At 44.5% G+C, this 22,892-nt stretch overlaps 1 protein-coding gene across 1 annotated transcript in view; it reads right to left on the minus strand.

Moving 5' to 3' along the window:
• Positions 1–22,892, minus strand: part of SETBP1 (SET binding protein 1) — a 337,678-nt gene that overhangs the window by 89,602 nt on the left and 225,184 nt on the right. Inside the window, exon 4 of the mRNA XM_019495945.2 lies at positions 8,731–12,196. Within this exon, the coding sequence (XP_019351490.2) occupies positions 8,731–12,196 (3,466 nt within the window). The remainder of the gene's footprint in view (positions 1–8,730; positions 12,197–22,892) is intronic.

Here is a 22,892-nt window from a genome sequence, read left to right on the forward strand (position 1 = left end):
GATTTCAACCAGTGACCTAGAGGCACAAGGCTCCATAGCTCATTACCAAATCCCTCTGAGCCATCCAGTTCTGCCTTTGCTTGACAGTTAACATTGCATTGCACTCAGTGATCTGTGCTCCACAAGTCTCTTACAATTAGCACTAATCTGTGTGAAAGCGGAGTCAGATTTGGTGTTACTGTAAAGTGCAGGGCAGATCCAGTCCCCGCTGCATGTTTCCAGCAAAGAATTGCTTCCTAGGGTGGTTTCTTAAACCTTTTTGAATTCTTATTCCAGCGTAAAGGCTCACCACTGGAAGGGGATAGCTTCCTGCCTAGGCATTTTTCTGTATCTGCAACTATCCGTATATTATTCTGTATGCATCTTTCTCAGTCAAGCGCACTTGTGTCTACCCCGTAAACAGAACTCTTCTCCCTGAATTATTGTTATTTAGCTGCAAAACCTCAACTCAATAACTCTTAGCTCTCTTTTGCTGTGGGAACTAAGGCCATGTCTACAGTACTTCTCTGCCAAGCCCTATAGCACTGCCAACAAGCAGGCCCCACTCACTTGCTCCTTCTCCAAACATGCCAAAGCCAAAGAAATGAAGCATCGTAGCCAGCTTTGAATGGCCGAGAAAGCCCAGGAGCTACACCAGAGCAAGGGCTTGAACCTCTTGTCTTATGCTTAGATAGGAAACTCTGGGGCAGGTGTTGAACCTTTCATGACATGTCCATATAGCAACTAGCACAATGAGGTCCTGGTCTGAACCACAGCCTTCTAGAAGTGGCCAGAGTTTTTTATGAGTATTAAATAAATGCTTGTTGCAGCAAACATCTGGGTTGCAATGAATCAAGGGCAAATCCAAACCAAACTATATATTTAAGCTCTGAAAACTTATGTTGCCTCCAAATCTTCTCTCTTGTTCACACAACAGGGCTGGATTTGCCTCTCTTAGTGGCTTTCTAACCGCACAGAGTAGGTAAGCTGAGCTCTAACTACACGCTGGCAGTGAGCCAGCATCCAATTCAAGGGCCTGATTCTCTCCTCACTGACACCCCCTCTACCACCATGGAAACTTCACTGGATCAGTCAAATTGATTGGCTTCAACTGGAGTTCCCTGTGATTTATGCTGGGTGCAAGGAGAATCATCCCATGGCTCTTTATTGCCTTTTAAAGCCAAGAGCCCAGCAGAAGCCAAACGCATCCCGAGCGCAGTTGCTGCAGACACAATATGGAAGCCGCACAACTCCATAAACCAGCAGTGGTCTAAATAAAAACTTCCAACAAGACATTCTGGCATTAGCCAGCAAAAAAAATTAAAAAATAAAAGCGATGATGAGTAGCTTAGAGACTCCGAGGTCTAAAGGAAGAATTGCTTGCCTGTTGGCCAGAGAGCAAAGGAGACACAGACAGTAGACCGGGTACTTGGGGTCTTATAACATTCCCAGAAAATGAGGGGTCACTGCATTTAATCTGATTAAATCAAGGCCTTTCTAAAAGACATTGTGCCGAGCCACAGACAGCTCAATCAAATAAGTTAGGAGAGAAAATAAAAGATTACTTTGGTGGTCATTCCAAAAACTCCCTTTCCTGTCTCTGCTTCCTACCTCTTGTTCCTCTCTCTTTGGAAGCAGCACAGTAAAGAAATGCTTCCTAGGACTGACTTGTGGACTGCCTAGGGGAGCTGTGGGCTTCTCATCGCTGGAGGAGTTTAAGAAGAGGTTGGACAGCGCCTGGTCGGGGATGATCTGAGCATAGCTATGCCTATGTTCTACTGCAGGTATTGCCAATGCTTCTGGACTTTGCTGGTGGTCACGCGGGGCTGGGAGGGTATTCCTTCCCCCTCCTCTGTGCTGCTACGTGTGTCAGGGGTTTTTTGTAGCCTTCCTTAGAGGCTTTGCATATTGACTTCAGCCAAGGCTGGGGATTTTGACTGGGTGTGCCAATGCTCCTGCTGGGACTTAACCTTAGAGGGTCCTGGCTAGAGAGCCTTGCCCCTCCACTCAGGGGCAGACCCATCATCAGATTTTTTGGTCAAAGAAGGAATTTTACCCCTTGGTAGATTGGCATGGGCTGTGGAGGGTTTTGCTTTTCTCTGTAGCAGGGAGTGTGGCCCTCTTCCTGGGATCTCATGAGCATAAATTAATAACCTTTGCAGCAGCAGAGCATTGGCTGCTGTGGTCTCCCTGCTTTACCTGTGAAAGTTTAAGGTGTTATGTCTTGTGTTGTGTTGCTGTTGGCTCTGTAGTTTTGCTAAAAGTTTTGCTAATGGATTTGTATAGGATGGCTCGGATAGGGAAGATCTTGCCTAAGTCAGGGGCTTGGACCTGATGACGTCCGGAGGTTTCTTCCTGCCTTACTTCTCTATGATTCTAAGTGCTTTGTTGAACTGAATTGCACCCATCACCCTTCTTATTTCCTGCCAGCATCCTTTTCCTAGAGGAAACGCCATACAACAGCACAGCAATGGTCAGGCCAGTATGGCTTATGGTCTAAGTGCTCTGTTGAATTGCATTGTGTCCATCACCCTTCTTATTTCCTGCCAGCATCTTTTTCCTAGAGGAAACACCATACAACAGCACAGCAATGGTCAGGCCAGTATAGCTTTCTCTGCATGCCACAATGACACATCACTCATGTTGCATGGGAAAGCAAACAAGACAGAAGTTTATCCTAATGGACTTGGAGGACTTTTCTTAGGTCATTGACCTAAGTCATGTTGGGTCACATTTTACAGATATTTTTAGAGTGTTTAGAGAGCTAGACAGACATTTATGCATGTGAACAAATACAGAAATAATGGTAATGGGTAGAGCAATGGGCAAAAAAGATATTAAACCCTTCATCTGTAACTGAATTACCCCCATCTTGTATCACTGATCTGTATCTTGTATCTTGGACAGAAGCAAACTGATGAGTTGGTAGATTTTTTTTAAAGGCAGCTGCTTGAAGCTGCTCCGAGGTTTCGAATATTAGAACCTCTCGATCATGATACGGTTGGATCAGTGGAAAGAATGCAAGAGATTAAGGTGTCAGAGGTCCGTGGTAAATGAAGTTATCATCTGGGTCTCTGGATCTCAACTTACAAGTCCCCCATCGTGGCAGTATCTGAGCATCTCTCAGTCTAATGTTTTGACACTCACAAGACCCTTGTAAGGCAGATAGTGTTATCACTATTTTATATCAAGGAAACTGAGGCACAGGACGTTCACACAGAAAATCTGTGATGGAGCAGAGAACTGAACCTGGATCTCCGAGTCCACAGTAGCATCATAACCACCAGCCAACCCTTATATACACAGCCACACGTGCATGTATAGATGAAGAGCTGGTCAGTAAAGAAGTGCAGAACCATATTTGAGAGCTGACTAAAAGGGAAAAGAAAATCATCAAATGCATTTTTGACAAATGTTTCTGCTATTCCTCAAATAATATATTCAAGGCTGAACACTGTATAACTGATGAATGAGGAAAAAAAATATTCATGGAATACATTATTCACCAAAAAAAAAAAAAAAAGGACAAAAAAAGAGCACGGGTGATGAATAATGTGGCTGACTAAGACTATTTGTCCAGCTCGGGTACAGCATACTGCATGTTCACAGAAAGACAAATCACTGTGTCTATTATTGCAAAAGCAGGTCTCTCCTAAGGGTAAAGCATCATGGAAGTTTTACAGAACTGTTTGTGCTGCACTTCAAAAAAACAAGACAAGCGGCGACCTCACCAACATTGCACCATGCTCCGTTTTATGCATTCTGAGTCCTGGTTTAAATCAGACTAAAATATTTGATTATTCAGTGATGATTTCCAGAACTTTATTCTCCGCTGTGTAGATGTCCCATTCCTGCAAACACTTAAGTCATGGAAGAAGTCCTATTGATTAGAATGGGAAAAAAAAAACAAACTTGAGACAGTTCAGTTCCTCATGTATTCTTGCATCAGCATGAGGTTGGTTGCTCATTCATCTTACTCTGTCACATAGTCTCTATTCTCCCTTCACTGTATTTTTAGTTACTTGTCAAAATGAATAACTTGTATTTTTAATGTATGTGCAAACTTTCTATATATAATGCTTGTGTGGGGGTGCTAAAATGTTTAAAAAGCTGTGTTGCACTGCTCGTTGTGCAATGTAAAACTTCACCCTCCAAAGTTTCTCTGCCCGCTTTAACAGTTCCCTTATCTTCTTTCATTAATGCTTCTCATTTGTCACTTAAATGCATTACTGATTCCACTGGCTCCACCCATGACGCGGGGAACAGTGGCAGAAAGTCAGGGCAGAAAAAATTCCCCTTTCAAGGGGATGTTGCTTTCAGATAGGTCACAGGTGAGTTAAGTATTAATTTGTAGTATGTTCATCATGCTAAACACATGGCATTTGGAGACCGATGATTACTACCTTTTCCAATAGCTGCATATGATTAATTTTTATTCCTGTGAATTTACAGTGCACAGTGTCTACGCTACATCTGATGAAACCCACATACTTATTAGCTGATCTTTGAGCCAGGATGGCTGATATGCATGCAAGACAATCCTATATAATCTCCACTTTAAAAAAATGGCAGAGATAATCTAAGCAGAAAATAACCCCTAGACCTTGATTAGTCTCACTAAGAGGAAAGACAGAATTACGGAACTGCCTAAAGCAACACTTGGCTTTGCTGCATGTCAGCTATACTCAGCCTGTTAACTATTACAACCTAAATTTAATCAGACAGGGTTTATCTAACAGTGGTACTGATGTGATCCCCATTACAGGAGAATCTATGCACCTCAGCGTTTTTACTGTGATTTTCCTCCTAGGTGTCACTGAGGTAGGGAAGTCCTATTATTCCCATTTTGAAGATGGTTCAAACAAGGGTCCAGACACCCTAGTTTGCCCAAAGTCACACCAGAAATCTTGCAGTGAAGCAGAGGATTGAACTGTCATCTCCTAGACCAGTGGGGGCCAAATTTTTGGCTGGTGTGCTACAAATGAGCCCTGCACCCTGCATGAGTACTATTTTGACCCCCTTCCCTGCTCTGCTCCATGCTCTATGCTCCCTTCCTGATCTACTGCTCGGCTTTCTGCTTCGTCCCCTGTGCTCCCTGCCCAATCTGCCATTACGCTGCCTGTACCCTCCCCAACCTGCTACATGCCATGCACACAGGCTGCCTGTGCCACTGGTGGTACGTGTGCACCAGGTTAGCCACTCCTGTCCTAGTAGCATCTTTCCTGTTCAATCGCTGGGCACAGAAGAAGATAGGTATCATTTTGTTTCACAAAGGATCCTGGAAAATCAAAGTCCAGTGAAAAACAGAAGGTAATAATGAGTGGGAAAATGGTACCTCCATCAGCATATTACATGGAAAACGCTCTGCAGCGTGTGAACATGGGAGAGCCATTTAATACTCTCCAATCACCTCTGTCACTGCTATCTCCTTATGCAGCATACTGTTGATGGCCTTTATTTCCTTATCTGAAGCCTGATGTGATAAGAGATATAAATGGTATATTCTGCTGATTCTCACTGGGGCTCCTGGAGTACCACGAGGTCCTTTTAAGGGTGTAGTGAGATGCTATGCACTATTAGCACTGTTAGGTGTGCAAACGTGTAAGCATGATTCACAAGAGAAACCCAGAGCTTTCAAGTATGAATCCATAGTGTCAAACACCTTCTACCCCATTGCAGTCTTGCTGATGTCTTTGCAATAAAAGAACTGCTCTAGTATTTTTTGTAGTCAAGAAGCAAGTGAAAGTTAAGAGCTGGCATTTCTGGAGTGTGCCAAGGGATGCCTCGAGTCTAAAAAGGTTGAGAACCATTGGTTTGTTCATATAATCAAGGACCTGTTCATAACCAAGTGTCCACACACTAAAGTTTCCCAGACCAGAATAATACTGACATGAAAGTCAAATATAAATCTGCTTTAAACTTGGGCTGGAATATTCAGGACACCTTTCCTAATCTTTAAATAGGAAGAGATTATAAATTCTTAACGGTGATAACAAGTAGTCTGAAATAGCCTCCGGTGATAAGACTTCTTGTCTAATAGGGCTCTTCTGCCTCACATTTTGATGATTAGTCAGTCTCTGTTTCACCACCACGGGGAAACACAAGGTGAATTAGGGGAAAAAGGTCAAGTTATCATGAGAAAGTTGAATCCATCCTCAGTGGACAACATTTAATAGCTACAGACCATTTCAAGCACAAAACCCCAATGGGGAATATCTCAGTTAAGGGCAAAGACAAAATAAAAATAAATAGATAAATACAAAGGTTGCACTGAGATCTTAGAAAATCATGAGACAGATGTTCATAGACTTTAATGAGCAGTCTTGGCTCCAGACCTTTCTTGGCACAGCTCGTTAGCTTTAATATTTTTCCTCTAGTAGCACAAGGTATGGCTCTGGTTAGCTAGATGCTGATGATTTTTCCATTTAAATAATACTTCGACAATGAAGAAACCAGTTCATAATCGGCAATTTGATGGATTAGGTCATGGGGAATGACACATTTTTGCAATGGGGAAAGCAAAAAGAATGCTACAGTTTAAATGAAAAACAACTTTTAAAAGCTGGAACAGTGAATCCAGCAAGGCACAAACTGTGGGGCCAGTCACTTCATCTATTTTTTTTTTTATTATTATTGTCCTGAACAATAAGCCGAAGAAAAAGGACACGAAGCAGGTTTTGTGGTAACGATTCCATGCCTCAGAAGTCAGTTTGCTGGGGGTCAGGCCACTTTCCAAATGTTAATTTTGTTCTTTTTCTCCTCTTCTCATACATTAATTTATTAGAAGGGGAAAATTAAGATTCAGTGTGATGATATACACATGCATTGTTAGCTTTCCAACGTGTAATGGAAATGCAACCAGGCCAAAAACACACATGAGCCCTGCACCCTTGCAGGTTAGGAGATAACCTTATCACTGTAACAGAAGCCGCTGAAGTTAGTGGAGGATGAATGCTATCCTGTGGGTATTGGTCTTTTGCCATTGGCCCATATTTTCTGGTGTGGTCAGGAAAAAAAAACAAACTATAGCTCTCTTTCTAGCGTTTCTGGGTGTCACTCGCACTGGGCTTTTTCAGTACATTGATTTTTATGGGTAAGAAGTCTGTTGCCCAGTTTTCTCTCCTCAAGACCTCAAATTGCAAATTTGCCTAGTGCAAATTCTTCCCAGGAGGCAGGAAAAATACTAGCTAACCATCCCTTGGGGTAAATGTTCCTATTTTAGACCATGCCTTCTCATTACTTGGGTCCAGATCCTGGACTCAAGAAGGGAAATGGAGAAACCCAGCTAGTTTCAATGGGAGCAATGTCTCGCCGTTGAAATGAGGACACTTAAGAATCTCCTATGGGCAGGGTGCATACATTGTATGTTCTCTCCTACATCAGTCTCCAACAGCAATTAAAACTCTTCATGTTGGAGCCAGCTACAACCCCCATTGGATGTGCCTCTGGTGCTTCATGTGTCCTATAAGAAACTCCCTTTCAAGCTGGCCATCCCAGGAAAGAGCATCGTCTTTCCAAACCCAAGCGTGATACCCACTGTGAAAGATAAATCTCTGCACATCTGATGGTGCAGGAGCCCTGGGCTTGCTCCCATGCTTGAGTAATTTAGCGCTGTATCAAAACACCTGCCTGCATGTCACTAGGAAGGCAGCTTCACATGATAAAGTACAATTTGGCCTTTCAAACAAGATTCCTTTTATTCCTCTGTGGGAGGAGAACAGATGTCCTGAACATCCAAATAGACTCCTCTTTCACCCCCCACTTTGATTACGCATTTTATATTTCTAACTTGTGAGCACAAAAACTCTTTGGAGTCAATCAGCACTGCTCCTCAATCACCTACAGTGCATTGTTTCATTGACAACAGTCTCTTCCTACTTCTGTTCAGGATAATTACTTCACTTGCAACAGTTGCAAATCACTGGCATGTAGCCACCTACTAAAGTTTGTGCAGGTCAGGCGATAACCCTCCCCTGAAGAGGAATGACCTTGCAACACTACTTACCATGTGCTAAGCTGCTCGAATGTGTGTCTGTTTGCACTTTAAGTGCACATAGTACACTTTCAATTGAACAGGTGATACTGCCCATCCTCTGCAGGATGCCTGCTTACTGGGAAGTGACAGATTTCGCTAGGATTTTAATCAGTGTCTCTATATATTTATTGCACCCAACACCACAACAGCTAGCAGAGCAACACAGCGCTGCCCTATCTCCACGATGGTACTTTAACTCCCAGAATATCTAATCAGGCTCAGGCTACTACGATCAACAGGACGTCTGGTTTTTTGGGGTTTTTTTTAATCCTCCCTATAAGAAAATCCTTCTTCAGTATGGTGACTGCACTCTCCTGGCCTGTGCCAGCACAGACCTTGCGCACAGTGGTCAGAGATACTGGGCCCCATTAAGAGGCAAGATGGCAGTGCTAACCTTGCCAGCAGACACTTATAAATAGTGCTTGTTGTCAACTGCAGTGCAGGGGAGATTTCCAGAGGAAAGGCAACCAGCTAAAATAAATAGGGCAAAGCCGAGAAAATATTTATAAAAACGCTAAGGAACAACTAAATGTCTTTAAAAGGCTTTTGGCTTAATATTTAACCAGCATTCCTGACACACGCCCTGCTCTGCCTCCAAAACAAAATCCAACCTTTGGATTAAGAAAGCATCAAGGAAGTGACTGCCATTGAAACAGGCACTTATCTGTGGCAAATGACCCGTCCCTTTTTGTGCCGGGTAGGAAATCAGCACTTACCTGAAGAGGCTGACGACTCATAGGAGCTTCTGTCCTTCCGATTTGTCCTGAAGGGCTGAATGTCTTTTTCCCTGTACGTTCCAAACCCTTCAAAGCTTCTCCTTTTATTCCCACTTGCATCGTTGTCCCGCTTTTCACTCGAGGAGTTCATGTCACCGAACATGTCCAGGGACTCTGACCTCGCGTTACTCTCAGCGTTGCTGGAGTATCTCTTCGTGCAAGAGTCAACAGGATCACCGCTCGAGTCACTTTTATCTTTACTGTGTGTCCACTGCTGGGCATCAGAAAGTGATAGTGTAGACAGCGTATCCACTTCAAAGTTGCTCTTTGAGCCTTTGTGTCCGGTTTCACAATGCTGGTGCTTTTGTTTCTCCTTATGCTTGCTTTTCTCGTTGAGCAAGGAGAGGTCTTTGTCTGAGCTGCTCAGCCTTTCGTTGATCGCGTGGCTGGAAAAGCCAGTGGACTTGCTAGCAAAGAGACCGCTCAGATCATCGTGTGTCCCCAATATCCGCTCATCCTTATGCTTGTGCTTATGTTTGTGTTTCCTTTTGTGAAGTCGGCCACTAGACAGGCTGGTGGCTCCAACCTTCGGAGGAGCCAAGGAAGACTGCATGTCTCCAAGACTCATTCCCACAGGTGTTTGCAAGTGCACTCCATGTTTTGCTTTGTGTTTGGCAGTGGTGGACATCTTCATATGAGAGCTTGCATGGAACTGGGGCGGGGGCACCGTGGGTCTCATAAATGGAGAAGCCGCTCCGAGCGTGTGAGACAGGTACAAAGGAGCTGGATATTGACCGTAGTAACCAAGATTCATCATAGGCATTGATGTGTAAGGCATTCCATAGGGTGCATAGTAACTCCCACTGGGAATAGGGTAACCGAACCCTTGTAAAAAAGGCACCTTTGTCATGGTGTCATTGGTTTTGGCAGGTCTACCACGCTTCTTCTTAGACTTCATGTCAGAGGTCCTGCGAAGATAGAGCAATGGGTCATACTGGATATATGGCACAGGGTAATAGTGATCAAAATTAATCCTGAAGATGCTGGGATATGGATTTTCATGATAAAATGTGTAGCTTCTATGGGAAATCCTGAACACTTGAAACTTGTTGATGAGCTCCTCAAGGTCTGCAAGAAACTGGAGGTCATCTCTGTTCTGCAGGCTTTTCCGTTTCCTCTTGTGCTTTGGTTTTTTAATGCTCTCGTGCGAGAGAAAGTTATCAACGATGAGATGCTTCTGCCGGTGACCATGCCTGTTTTTTGTGCTGGTGTCTGACGGCATGGTCTCTGGATTGTCCAGGGTGCAGAAATCAAAAGAGTACCTCCTGCGGGATTCTGAACTTTTCTCTGCTTGGTCAGAAGTGCTGTTGTTGTCTGTACCTATCCCACTGTCGCTGGGTATGGTTTCCTCGCTGTGAGACTCACTCACTGGTGACAAGGTGACTTCTTTCAGCGAACCAATTTCACACAGATGGGAAGGCGAGTTTGCCATTAACCTGGGTGGGGACAGCTTCCAAGTTCCACTGTGCATTCCTTTCTGGGTTTTTGTAGGAAGAGCACTGATGGGTTGAAGATTTGGCATAGTTTTTAACTCGGAAAAATTCGTTTCAGTGCTTGCAGGGCTAAGGTTGCCATTAGACCCCACTAACTGTGTTGAAAGCGGATGAATAGCTGCTGGTGACGATGCCACAAGTGACTGCAAGTTGGAAGGCACTGCTGGGTTTTCTGGCTGGCTAGAAACAGGCCTTGAGTGCTTGATGGCTGTCTTAGGTTCTTCTGGCGGAGGCTGCAGCTCTGCTCTTGGCTTCCTGCCCCGTTTTTTGCCAATGTAGATAGTCCCCCTCTTGCTGACATTTATCTGCTTCCCTAACCTGGCATCGATGGTCGCAGCCCCTGTGCTAGTTGGTGGCTGTGTTTTTGTCTTCAAAGCTATGTTGCTGGAGCAGGAGGACAAGATCTGATTCAGGATGTTCTTTCTCTTCAGGGTCTTCATCTTGTTGATGGTCTTGATGGTTTTCTTATCCAACACACCGAGCTTCCCGACCTTTTTGTGAAACTTCAGTTCGCTGATGGATTTGTCGTCTCCTGGGACCATCTGGGCCAACTTGGCCAGGTTTCGTCTCCGCTTCCTTTTCTTTGTGCCTGGAAATTCTCGATTGATCGGACTGACCGGGCTGGTGGAGGTTCCCTCGTGAATAGTTTCAACCGTGAGCAAAGGCTGTTTCTTTGGTCGTCCTCTTTTCTTCTTGATAGGCGTAATCACAGTCAGACTATCTGTGTTGGTATACAAAGGGCTGGATGGAGTGATGGGATAGGCTGAAGGAGGCTCCACCATCAGCTTCTCGGACGTTGTCACAGAGGTTTCCCGAAGGATGTTTTTAGGTTTGCTGCAGGTCCATCTCCGCTTTGCCGCGAGTTTCGGGTGCTGGATCTCTGCTAACTTGCTCGATGGAGGAAGGTCGATGGGTGCTGAAGCGGGCATCATAGCTGCAGATTTTCTGAGCCTACTCGCACTGCTTGGGGAAGCTTTGTCAGCAATCCCACTGCTTTCAAGAGCTACCAATGGGGACTCATTCTCAATCACTTTCCCTTGCTTTGTGGCTCGGAAATCTTTTTTATTTCCCTCAGGTTGTGAACTAGTCCTGTTTGCTAATTCACTGCTCAGGGGGAGTCCAGAAGGCAGGCTTTTCTCCTGGATATTTTTGTCTGCTGCAGGTTTTGCAGACTGCCTTTTTTTCCTTTTGTGACTTGATGTATCTGCTGTTGGAGTCTTTATCGGGATAGTAATTCGTACGTGACTGGCGTCACTCTCAGAACCGTTGGCAGAACTGGGATTCTGCTTTGCGGGTGATGCTTCTCGCATACTGTCCATTGAATAAGATTCCTTTTTCCCTTCCACGCTCTCATGGGCTTTGCTCTCAAATGCTTTCTGAGCACTTTTCACCCATTCTACATCTGAGTTTTGGATGGTTTGAGTTATTATGTCCTTTTTGCTAGACTTCTTCTTCGTGTTCCCAGAGGGTTGATCTGGGGCCTCTATTTGCCCGGGTCCGTCTTGATCCACTAGAGGATGGAGCACATTGCACTCTGATGGATTGCTAGGCTGGGATGCGGTGGCGAGGTTATTGGGTGGTGGAACTGCACTGCAAACAGCATGCTCTTTGCTACTGGTTGACAGCTGGGCCCACGTGCTGCCTGCACCAGATTTCTTTGCTTGGGACTTGCTGAAGGAAACAACTGGCTCCGGAGCAGGAACCTTGGTAGCACTGGTTGCTTCTCGACTGGATTCTGTATTGATGAAGCAACTCTGAGAAGCAGATCCAGCGTCAGAGCTTGCTGACCAGTCAAGATGGTGCTGGTTGCTACTTTTTTGCTGGTGCTTTGATTTTAAGGTGTCACTGGTGAAGTCTTGTTGGAGGCCTGGGTCGTAGTGCAGAGCAGAGTGCTTTTGTGGCCGGTCATAAACCTGTAAAGGAGAAGAAAGCAAAAAAACCCAATAAGTTTACCTATCAATGTAAAAGCAATATGAATGCAACATAGAGCTCTTATTTACTTGGATTTGAAGGACAGCTGCTTTGAACTAATCTTATTCTCAGCTCTGCCATGCTTTGTAAAGCCTCCCCAAAAAGACACAGGTTAAATTTCCTTTCAGATTGTTGCTATGTTATATAAGTTTTTTTTTTCTTCCTGCAAACCTAAAACTCACCCAAATATTTCCATGAGCTTTTAGATCAGTAAAACAAGAGATTTGATTTGGTTGTTTAAATATTAAACAAAAGCCAAACATTCCCCTGATATGAAGCACTTGTGCACCCCATTCTCCTGCTGGATCATCTCTACTTTTGTGAGCAATTCCTCAGTTTGGGCCAGGGTTGCAGAATCAGCCCCATTATTTGCTGCTCAGATAGTATTACAACATGGTGCTAGTGGAGGAAAAGCAGAAAATGAACTTGATCCTGAGGCGATTACAAACAAAAGTGTCGTCAATGGGTTTGCTTTCCTTCGAAAGCTCAGAGAAATGCACAACGAGTCTGGTTCTGCATTTACAAGGACGTATTCACGTGCTTAACTTGAACCATGCGAGTAGTCCCAGCGAAGTCAATTGGACTACCTGCTTGCATCCAGCTAAGCACACGAATCACTCTTTGCACGATCAGGATCTATATTAGTTTTTAACATCTATTTCCATTTAAATAATCTGTTAGAAGGGATATTTTCAATTAGTTTTTCCTTTTTTTTAATCTGACAGCATCCTTTCAAACCACAGGGGTAGCAGTAAGGGTACAATTATGCTAAAGAATATTGCAGAGCAGATGAAAGCCCACATTTATTCTCTGTGGGCTTCCTTTAGATGAAGACATTATGTACGTTACCGACAACCTTTAAAAAAAACCCTTAAAACAAAACAAACCCGCTTTGCTCTCCTTTACTGACAACATCTAGCCCCGTGCTAGCCTTTAGTCATTTGTTATTCTTATTATGCTTTCTTATGTATTTTTGTAAAGCTCCATCTCAAGCTGTGAAACTTATTTCATACATGTAGTATCGCAAGCAACTGTTCAATAGTAAACTGTGATTGTAATTAGACCACTGTGAATACCAAATAAATGATGGGATACTTAAAATAAACATGTAACCAAGGAAAGAACAGTAGAAGACAGCACTAAATATAGTATAGTACCACAATTGTGCTATTAAAGTTACATTTTATATCAGCAATTCTATCATAAACTCCTGCTTGGGGGATTTATAACAGGTACACTCGGGCCAAGTAAAGAGGTTTTGAGATCTGGGAAGCCTACTTTTCGGCAATGCTACGAACCCACAAATCTGACCGACTTCTGCGGTGTGCCAATGGTGCCGCACGGGATGAGGCCTGGTATATATTGAAGGACCTGCTAACATGCCTGTTCTTGGCAAACCGATGAGGACACGTCCGTAGTGAGTGTGTTAAAAACAAGCCCAGCCCTTTTGGAGTATGCGATGATGATAAAACTGTTCTGGTCCATTGTCTCGAGAAGGAATTGGGGACTCTTAAATTCCATGTACAGTTCAGCTGTGGTGCGTATGGCCCAAGTGCACTCAGGAAAAAGAAAGGTTTCCAGGAAGTGTAGAGTGAGAAAACAGAGTGTGCAGCTGTTGTAAAAGGCAGGTGTTTAGGTTAGGGATATTCTTCTCAGCCTCAGCAGAGAGCCCAAGGGCTGAGCAGACTCTGCGGGATGGACTACAACTGCTATCTAAAAGGAACTGACTCTCTTTGAGCTACATGGCGTCTGAACCACTGGGAAAGCTTGCATTGCGCTTGCTCTGGGTGTTACAGAAGGATGCTAGCTGCTCCATTGCAAGGGCTGCATATACGGAGGCTTTCATTTTCCAGGGTTGTGAATCTCAAGAGCTTTCTTCAGGGAGACATGCAAGAATGGAGCCCATCCACCTCCAACCCCTCTGGTTAGTGAATGCAAAGGGCACTGAAATACTTTCAGTATTTTAAACTATTTGGTTAATAGTCACAGAGCTCATGAGATGCTCATTTTATGTCATGCACTCTGTGCTTCCCCTGCTGTTCCTCAGTCTCCAGGCCACGTTGTGGCTGAGACTGCAGTAGGGGACCAATGGCCCCGAGAAAGGGCACAAGAAGCCATTCTAACCCATAGACGGGTCTCAGGAAGATGTAGGCACAGTTGTGGGTCCTCCTCACTTCCTCCCTACTCCCCTGCATACAGAGTAGCTAGGGAGGTGGGGCTGAGTTATTTCCTTCTCCCACTAGGCTGCAAAGCAGGGCCACCATGAAGGAGGTGATGTATCATGAGCAACCTCCGGGAAGAAGCAGCTTCCTTAGGGGCAGCCTGAGGTTTACCTTTACCTCCACTCCAACACAGTGGTGAGGGACAGAAGTTACAAATTAACCAGTTTAAGTAATTAGAAAGTTTATACCTGTAACAGAACAAAAGTTCAGTGCACATAAACCAGTTTCAAAATGGCTGAAACTGCTTTAAGATAAACCTGGTTGAATGTAGTATCAGATTTAACTGATTTAGGTCAAACCAGTTTATGAAACTTCTGTCCCAGACCCCTTCCTGGTTCAAGTTAAATCACACTCCCCCAGCATCCCAGCATGCTTTCCATCCCTGGGCTGGGCTGTGCTGTCTGCTCCAGCAGAGAAGGGTTGCAGGAAGGGATGAGGTAAGGACTGCTTCCTCCCCCCAGCAAACCCCTGCAGAGGTCTGGGGGTGGGGAGGGGAGGAAGGAATTAGCTTCCCCTCCCCCAAGTATAGAGCTGCCCTGCCCTGCTAAATGTACTGCTGGCTGTAACTGTGAACTACAAATCCCAGAGGCACCTGGAAGCAGGAGGAAGAAATGATGAGCAACCCACAAGTGTCCTGCTGCTGTGATTCTGGACTGAAAATCCCAGAGACCTTGGGGGCAGCAGGAAGAGGAAGGGAAAACACAGCCCATGCTGGCTATGTGCCAGAGAGCCGTGCTGTAGCCCCCACCCCAGCTTATGGCCTGAGTCACTGCAGGTATGTGGCTGCACAAAGTAAATGTCTGCTCACTGGTTAGTCAGTTTAATCTCTACAGCTTAGACTAACCTGCAAAGCCTGAATCGATTCAGCCTTGGGCTTTTTGACTGTCTGTACTTAGCCAGTATGGTGCCTCACAAGTACAAATGAACTCTTTATTCATGTGCTGACCCCGCTGCTGAGCCCAGCTGTGCAACCCTGAGTCACTATGAACAGTTTTCAACCTAAAAGCCGACAATCAGCCACACAGATGGTAAAAACTCTTCAAGGCATGCACCTTGCTTGACATTTAGGCTCTACCAAAGTTACTGGGAATTCTCTTATCAACTTTAGTCAGGTCAGGATTATGGCCTTTGCTTTTAGACTAATCAGTCAAGAAGCACAGAGGGCAATGCGGTTAGATGTGGTCTAGGCCCCAGAGATCAGCAAGAATAATAGTTTCTAACTTTGAAGAAGCCCTAGATGTTAAGAACCAATCACCCATCAGTCTATTGGTGGTGTCTCTCCGATTCATCCATGTTGCATCAGTTTACTCCAGTGAAGAACAGGGCACTACTTTGTTCATCAAAGCGACTCTTTTTTAAGTTCCTTCCAAAACAGTAAGCTATGAAAATAAGCGACCTTTAAAATATTGTTTGAAAAAGTGAGGGTTACAGCACCGAGAGAAAACATTGCATGCTGCTGACTTCTTGCTTTCCCCATATCTGAGGTTTGAAAGAGGCACGGCTCTTTAATCCATAGTAACAAATACGTTCTGTGGAGTAGTGAGAACCTAAGGGCTACAGTGGAAAACAAGCCTGACTTCTTGTGACTCGGACACCTCCTGCTCTGGTTCCCTTGTCTCCCAAAGTGGAATTAAACAAGGTAACATGTAGCAGGGCTCTAGCTATAAGCCTTGCTCTAGCTGTAACACCAGCAAGGACTGCAACATCTCTGGTGTAATGCATGGAAATATGCAGTTATGACATCTAAGCTGCCAATCACGCTACTGTTAAATGCTATACACTACTTTCAAACAGAAGTAACCACTGTGGTTTCAACAGGACTTAGGAGCTAACCTGTTATGCATGCATTTGCAGAACCACGACCTCCATTTCTCACATGTTCTCTACAAACTACAGCTTTGCTCAAGCACGTAACGGCCTATTGGGCATCTCACTTAATGTGACTCCTCGGATAATGTTCATATTATTCTCTCTCCCCTGCTAAACACACTCATGTCACTAAAGGAATTCATCTGTATATGCTACCGCCGTGTAGAAACCAAAGATCACATGGTCTACAGCAGGTTGAATTTCAGTCCCTGCAACTGATACTTGAGGACCGTTTACTTAAAAGAACTGGCAAATCAGCTGAAAGTAATGCAGTTAAGTGTATTTTGTTCCCAATGTATCCATCTGGATCACTGCCTGATCCCATTGTTCCTAATGTTTCAGCTTCAATTTGCCCTGCTGGGTGAGCACCACAATCAAAGGGCACTGCGAACAAAGACAGAGCAACAACAAATGATCAGAAGTAATGGGGGGAAAATAGTGCTTTAAAAAAAAAATAAAGCAATCCTCCAGTCAAGATAGCTGCAGAGGCTACAGCTTTCAGTGGGGTGAGAGTGAACAAGGCTCTTCAGGAACCAGCTGATGGCTGTATCTTGTTGCCTTTCAAGGAATCCACTTCTTTGACTGTCAGCAAGTACATAATATATGGCAGCTTGCGGATCGCTCCATCAGGCTGTTGACTTCCATAGAGATCCTTTGTAGTTACATCAGCAGAATGAAGAGAAACAGCATGGTCTACTATGCATTTTTGGGGAAGTGAAGGATTTGTCCTTACTTAGCTTTCCGTCTATCAGCATAATTCAGTCACCAAAAACAGCTTGGTCTTCGGTGCCCACCCCTATTTGCACGTCACTCCCCTTGAGACCCCAACTCAGGATCTCCTCTGGAATCCACCCGCTCCGAACCTCAATTCCTCCTGCCCTTTCTTGACCGAGTGCGGGTAGGCCTTTACTTTTGCACTTGGTGCCTGTGCTTGTGATTTTATCTCATATCTGGCACGCCTCTTAGAAGCCCTAGTGACCGGATGTGCTGGTTGCATGAAAATCTCGGCTTTAAGAAGAAAAAAAAATAGTTATTCGTCTTCAGGGCTTCAGAGAAAAGCTTGAACACATCGCCCAAGCGCCCCCAAATAAGCTGAGAATATAAAAGAGACAACGAAGATGCCCCCTAGTTTTATCTCATGACGTTAAAGCCAGTCTCGTGAGTTTTGAGCGCTCAGGCCTATCAATTCAGGATAGACCTAGCAGCAAATTATATCACAGCTATTTTCAGCTCAGCTGCACTGGCTGATACACCGTGCTAGTACATGCCACCTGCTTATACCTGCTCTTCTCCCTTTGGTAGCCCAAGCAAATGACATGCATTACAGGCCTTTCAAAGGAGGGCCAAGCCACAACGACCAACCCTTTACTCCATGCACAGGGAGAATAGCAAACCTTAGTCCATAGGGAGTTTTTTCACGTAATAACAGCCTGCCTCACAATGCCTAATCATTTTGCTTTCCAAAGCCTCTCACTAAATCTAGGCATAATTCACTGTCGCAGAGAAGGAGCAATAAGCATGAAAGAAGATCCTAGCTACCAACTGGTCAGAACCAAGGACTGAAAAGCAATGTATTAGTAAAAGTGATGCAAGCTAGAAATAGATATATATCGAAAAAAAAAAAAGGTAACCCCACCCCTTCAACATGCTCCCGATGAAAAACTAGTTGCTAATGTGCAAGGAAACCCCTGTTAGAAATGCACCTTCTTCCCGAGGTAACACTCATAAAGCTTGTCAAGAACCTGGCTCACAAATCAAAGTTAATACTACAACGCCCCCTCTTTAAATCATTCACAGATCCATCTGTGTAATGGCTCCTCAAGTGTAATTCCCTATTAAGAGGCTTTATCTGGAGAGATAAGCAGCTGGTTCCCATGTCACTAATTGCTGTCTGCTGTGATTTTAAAACATCTGCACCATTGTGCTCTTCATTTTCATATTCTAATCACCCTGAAACTTGAAAAAGGTACATCATTGATTGTTTCTGTGGGTTAATTAGTACACAGTCTCCTTGTACAGACAATTTAAAGGCAGTCAGAACCTCAATCAGCAAGTTTGTTTTAAAAATTAATAACATCGGGCGAGTCTGTGGGGATTGGCATCCACAGTGACACATCAGAGCGTGCTCTGGGGATATGCCATCCTTTGTTAGACTCTCCTCAGGCCTGAAAAAAGGAGCTTTTTTCATAAAGGAAGGATGTCATTTTAAAAGCAGGGTTTTGGAAGGTATTTGCTGTTATCTCAGGGCCTCCCTCAACCCTCCTTGGTAAATTCGACAGGCTTGAGGGTACCACAGCCCCAAGCTCCTAAGTGATTTAGGGGCAGTACTTCCATTTGCAAAAGTGAGTTCAGCACTTAAGGTTACTGGTAGTTCCTAAATGCCCCAAATCACTTCTGAAAATGGGAAAATGTTTTCTTAAGTGGAACAAATACCATCTGTTTAAGGCACCCGTTCTGAGACACCTTCCAAGGACTTGATTTTTCAGAGCGGAATGAGCACCCACCTTTGGGAAATTAGGCCTCTTTTTTATTTCTCAGTTAACTATTGAGGTCTCTAAACCTGTCTTTAAAATCTTGGTCATAATCCCTGCCACAGAGAAAACCAACGTGCGTGACGCATTATTACTGCAGTTTAAACAAAAGAAAAAACCCCAAAGATTTCCTGCTCCAACAAAATATCCTGGTTCATACCAGCTTTAGTTCAAAACTGAGGCTGAGTAGGGCCTTTTCTCTCCTCCCAAAGGGGCAGCTGGAAATTGGTCATTGAAGCCCATAATGAAAGCAAAGCAAAATTTCCCATCAGCATCCTTCTGAGTTTGTAGCAGGCTAGAATCACTCTCCTAAAGCGTGTGTCATGATGCTTTTATCGTCTCTTCAAACACAGGTTTGATAGACACTATATACTTTGTTCAGTGGGAGGATTTTGTAGTACCCATCACCTTAGGCTGGGGAAGAAGAATACAGGACCCTGAAACAAAACCCTGGCTGAACGGACCCGAGAGCTCGGCAAGACTCAAATCAGGCTGGCGTAGGAGCAACTTAAAGAGAGGATCAGCTTATAAAATGGAGCTTGATCAGTTTATTAAAGGGATTAGAGGATTTGATGGGCTGCAATAGCAGGGGACTGGACTCTGACTTCATAGGCACCTGCCATGCTCCTCTGGATCAAGAATGGTAGGAAGGAAAAAACTGTGCAAAATATGACCAATACCAATCGGGTCTTGAAAGTATAAATATAGTACCAGGCTGCCTCCAGAAAGGCTCATCAAAGCCATTCAGGGTCTGACAGTAGTAATAGTCGTTAGCCCTGCCATATTAGCAAATGAGTAGCTTGTACACAAGTAGCTCATATGCATCATTGCCATAGAGGGTTTTTTTTTTCCTGGAGGGATGTAGGGGAAAAAAATCTCATTTCCTCACACTGCTCCTTCCAAAATCCTTTTGCTTTCCATGATGTCAAAGCAAACCCAAACGGTGTTTTCAGGAGTCCTGATTGCACAGGAGACTGTGGGAGAAGGTGGTGGGGAGGAGGGAGGACAGAGAAAGAGAGAGAAAGAGAAAAATTAACAGGAAGCTGCAGGGTGACCACTTGAGAGCATGACACAGTATGGGGTTGAAGTGGGTTAATTAAAAGTAAAACATCACCTGCATCCATTCAACAGAGCATGAACATCAAAGGCAAAGTCCTGCGCTTATTGATGCCGGAATAAATCATAAAGGATCTCTACCAAGTTGCTCATATCCTTTGTGATTTACTCCTGTAAAGACAAAGTAACCCTATCACTTTTCTGATGTGATTATCATAAGACCAGGGCTATACAGGAACTGGAGGCTGTTTTTTAAGTAAAAACAATAATGATGGTATTACTAAAATAGGACGTTGCAGGGATCTTTGCATTTCACATTGTATTTGGTTTGGTAAGACCAGGAGCCAGTACCAGAACAATCCAAATGGTCTAGAAGAAAGGTCCAAAACACTCTGCTGACAGTGTTCCCAACATTAATGGATAGGATGCTGTTGATTTAAATAAGGGTAACTAAGGACCTTACAAACAATATAGGCACCCCTTCACTAATTTTACTACCAACTGGGTGTATCTACATGTGTTTAACTGTGTAAAATAACTTGCTGCAGTGCAAAGCATCACAAGCGACACATGAGACTCTATTAAACTACAACAAACTAATTTTCACCGCTCTAAGATAGTACTGTGGGGGACAAATGGCAGCAAAAATGCATCCATACACATGTGCAAATGCTGACCCGGGTGTAAATTGTGCCCAGGCAGCCCCAGCAGCAGCAGGGCCGGACCCCTGCCTGCCTCCTAGCTACACAGCTCTGCAGGTTCAGCACCCTCCTGCCTCAGCCAGCCCCTCCGCCACCTGATGCTGCTATCCGGAGCCTGGGGCTGGCCCCCCAAGCCAGTCAGGGCTGCTCCACCCCACCTCAAACTGCTACAGTCCCAGGCACGCATACAGATGCCAGACTTTGTTATGCCACCTTAATGGCATGTATAGATGCACCCACTGGACACATCTACACATGCTGTTAATGCACTTAAACAAACCCTGGTGCTTATTGCTCTGGCATGTATTGCTTCTGGGCATGGTGTCTGCATGTGCACCCAGGAGTGCAGCACATTGAACCAGGGTGGAGCAGCCCCAGCTGGCAGGGGGTCTGGGGGTCAGCCTGCCTGCCCGGGGCTGCTCCCCCTGGCTTAATGTGCTGCAAAGGGGCTGGCTGGAGCATGAAGGTGCTTCAGTGCGAGGTTACACGTGCAGAGTTTTTTACTTGTATTTACAAGTACTATCCTGTTGTGGAGTAACTTAATCTACTCTGGCCTAATAGGGCGCATATGTAGATGCACAACATTTAATGCGCAGCTAATTAGTCAATGTTTCATGTAGATATGACTAATGTCCAGTCACCTAGATCAGTGTTACTCAACCTTTTAAATACCAACTATCTCCTAACTTCTGAAAATTGTAATAAGTACCCCGACACTCAATTTTCCAGGGGATTTTATATTTACAGACTAAAGTGCGTCATATGTTGGAAGAAGGGCTGTGTATATAATGCCGTGATATGACAGATGTCTGCTCTGGTGTGGGTAGGGTTGCCACCTTTTACACCAGGGGTGCACAACTCGCGTATGTACCTGGGCTAGAGGTGAAGTTGGCCAAAGGTAGGAGGGCTGAACCCAGTGCTGCGCAAAACATAACATGCCAAATTATTACTGGGGAATTTAAAGTGCCGTGCAATGTGCGGCACACCAAATTTTTTGCCATAGTTTTGAGAAGAAAAGAGGGCAATAGAGAGAGGAAAAGAGGGCAAGAGAGAGAGAGTGTTGGGGTATCCACGTACCCCCTGCCTGTGTTTCGCATACCCCTCAGGGGTACACATATCACAGAAACTACGACTTAGATAACCAGGTATTTAGAAATGGATGCAAACCACAGCACTTGTATCTTCATCTAAATATCAGCCATTGCCACCATCTAGAAGTTTGCAAAATTAGGATTCAGGGTTGCTTACATCCTTGATATTAGCACAAGCCCATCTCTATGCATATTTTCTTTATCCATATGCGTAAACACCCCTGCTCTTCTCAGGGCTCTGTATTAAGCAGCGAGTCTGGGAAAACGCTAAACAATGGGATTCTTCTGTCATCTCCAACAAAGAGCCCGTCACCACTGACATAACAATGCAGTTTAAATATCGTGTTTAAGCATAATGCAGCTTGGCTGATCGGTTTAGGCAGCTGCGGGGGAACAATCGGGTCCTAGATAACGTCCTGCGAGAGACTTCTAATCCTGCTTTGCTCCCTTCACACTGGCAAGATATTTAGGAACTTGTTAGGATCCCGGTCGACCTCCAGTCCATTTAAAAGGATTTCCACCGAGAGATTTTAAACACAGGTGTTTTTTATGGATGCAAATTGATTGATCTAATTTAGATGCTGCCCTTCCCAGCAAAGACTCGGGGCAGCTTACACTAAGAGAGCATCTTACACTACTCTAAAAGCACGTAGGATATTAAAATAAGAAATAAAATTAAAACTCCCTAAGCAATATCCCAACTTAGTTCTGCTTGCTAAACACCTGCCAAAATGGGAAGGTCTTACAGTGCTTTTTGGATGGTATCCAGGCTTCGGCTCGGGTGGGTCCCGAGGTGGAGGGAGTTCCAGAGTTGAGGAGCAACTCCCCAAAATAACCTCCCACGTGTTTTCAGTAAGTGGACTTGGCAAACGGATGATGCGAACAGGAGGTTGTTCTTGGCTGACCTTCGGGGTCAAGATGGTGCATACAGGGGAAGGCAGTGTCGTTATGGCAGTGTTGAGAGGAAGACCACAGCAGAAACCACTTGATTGTGCTAATAATCGCAACTGCTTCATTTGTTCAATAGTGATCTTCTTAACTAAAACATCCCATCAGGGGAATTGCTCAGGCTTCATTTTGTTTAGAAAAACACGGCTGCGTACATTTATTAGGTTGTACTCTCTAGCGGATGGAGGGCAATACTGGTACTTAGGAGATCCGCTTTCAT

The sequence above is a fragment of the Alligator mississippiensis genome, chromosome 3 (genome assembly GCF_030867095.1).
Source record: "Alligator mississippiensis isolate rAllMis1 chromosome 3, rAllMis1, whole genome shotgun sequence".
Lineage (NCBI taxonomy): Eukaryota > Metazoa > Chordata > Crocodylia > Alligatoridae > Alligator > Alligator mississippiensis.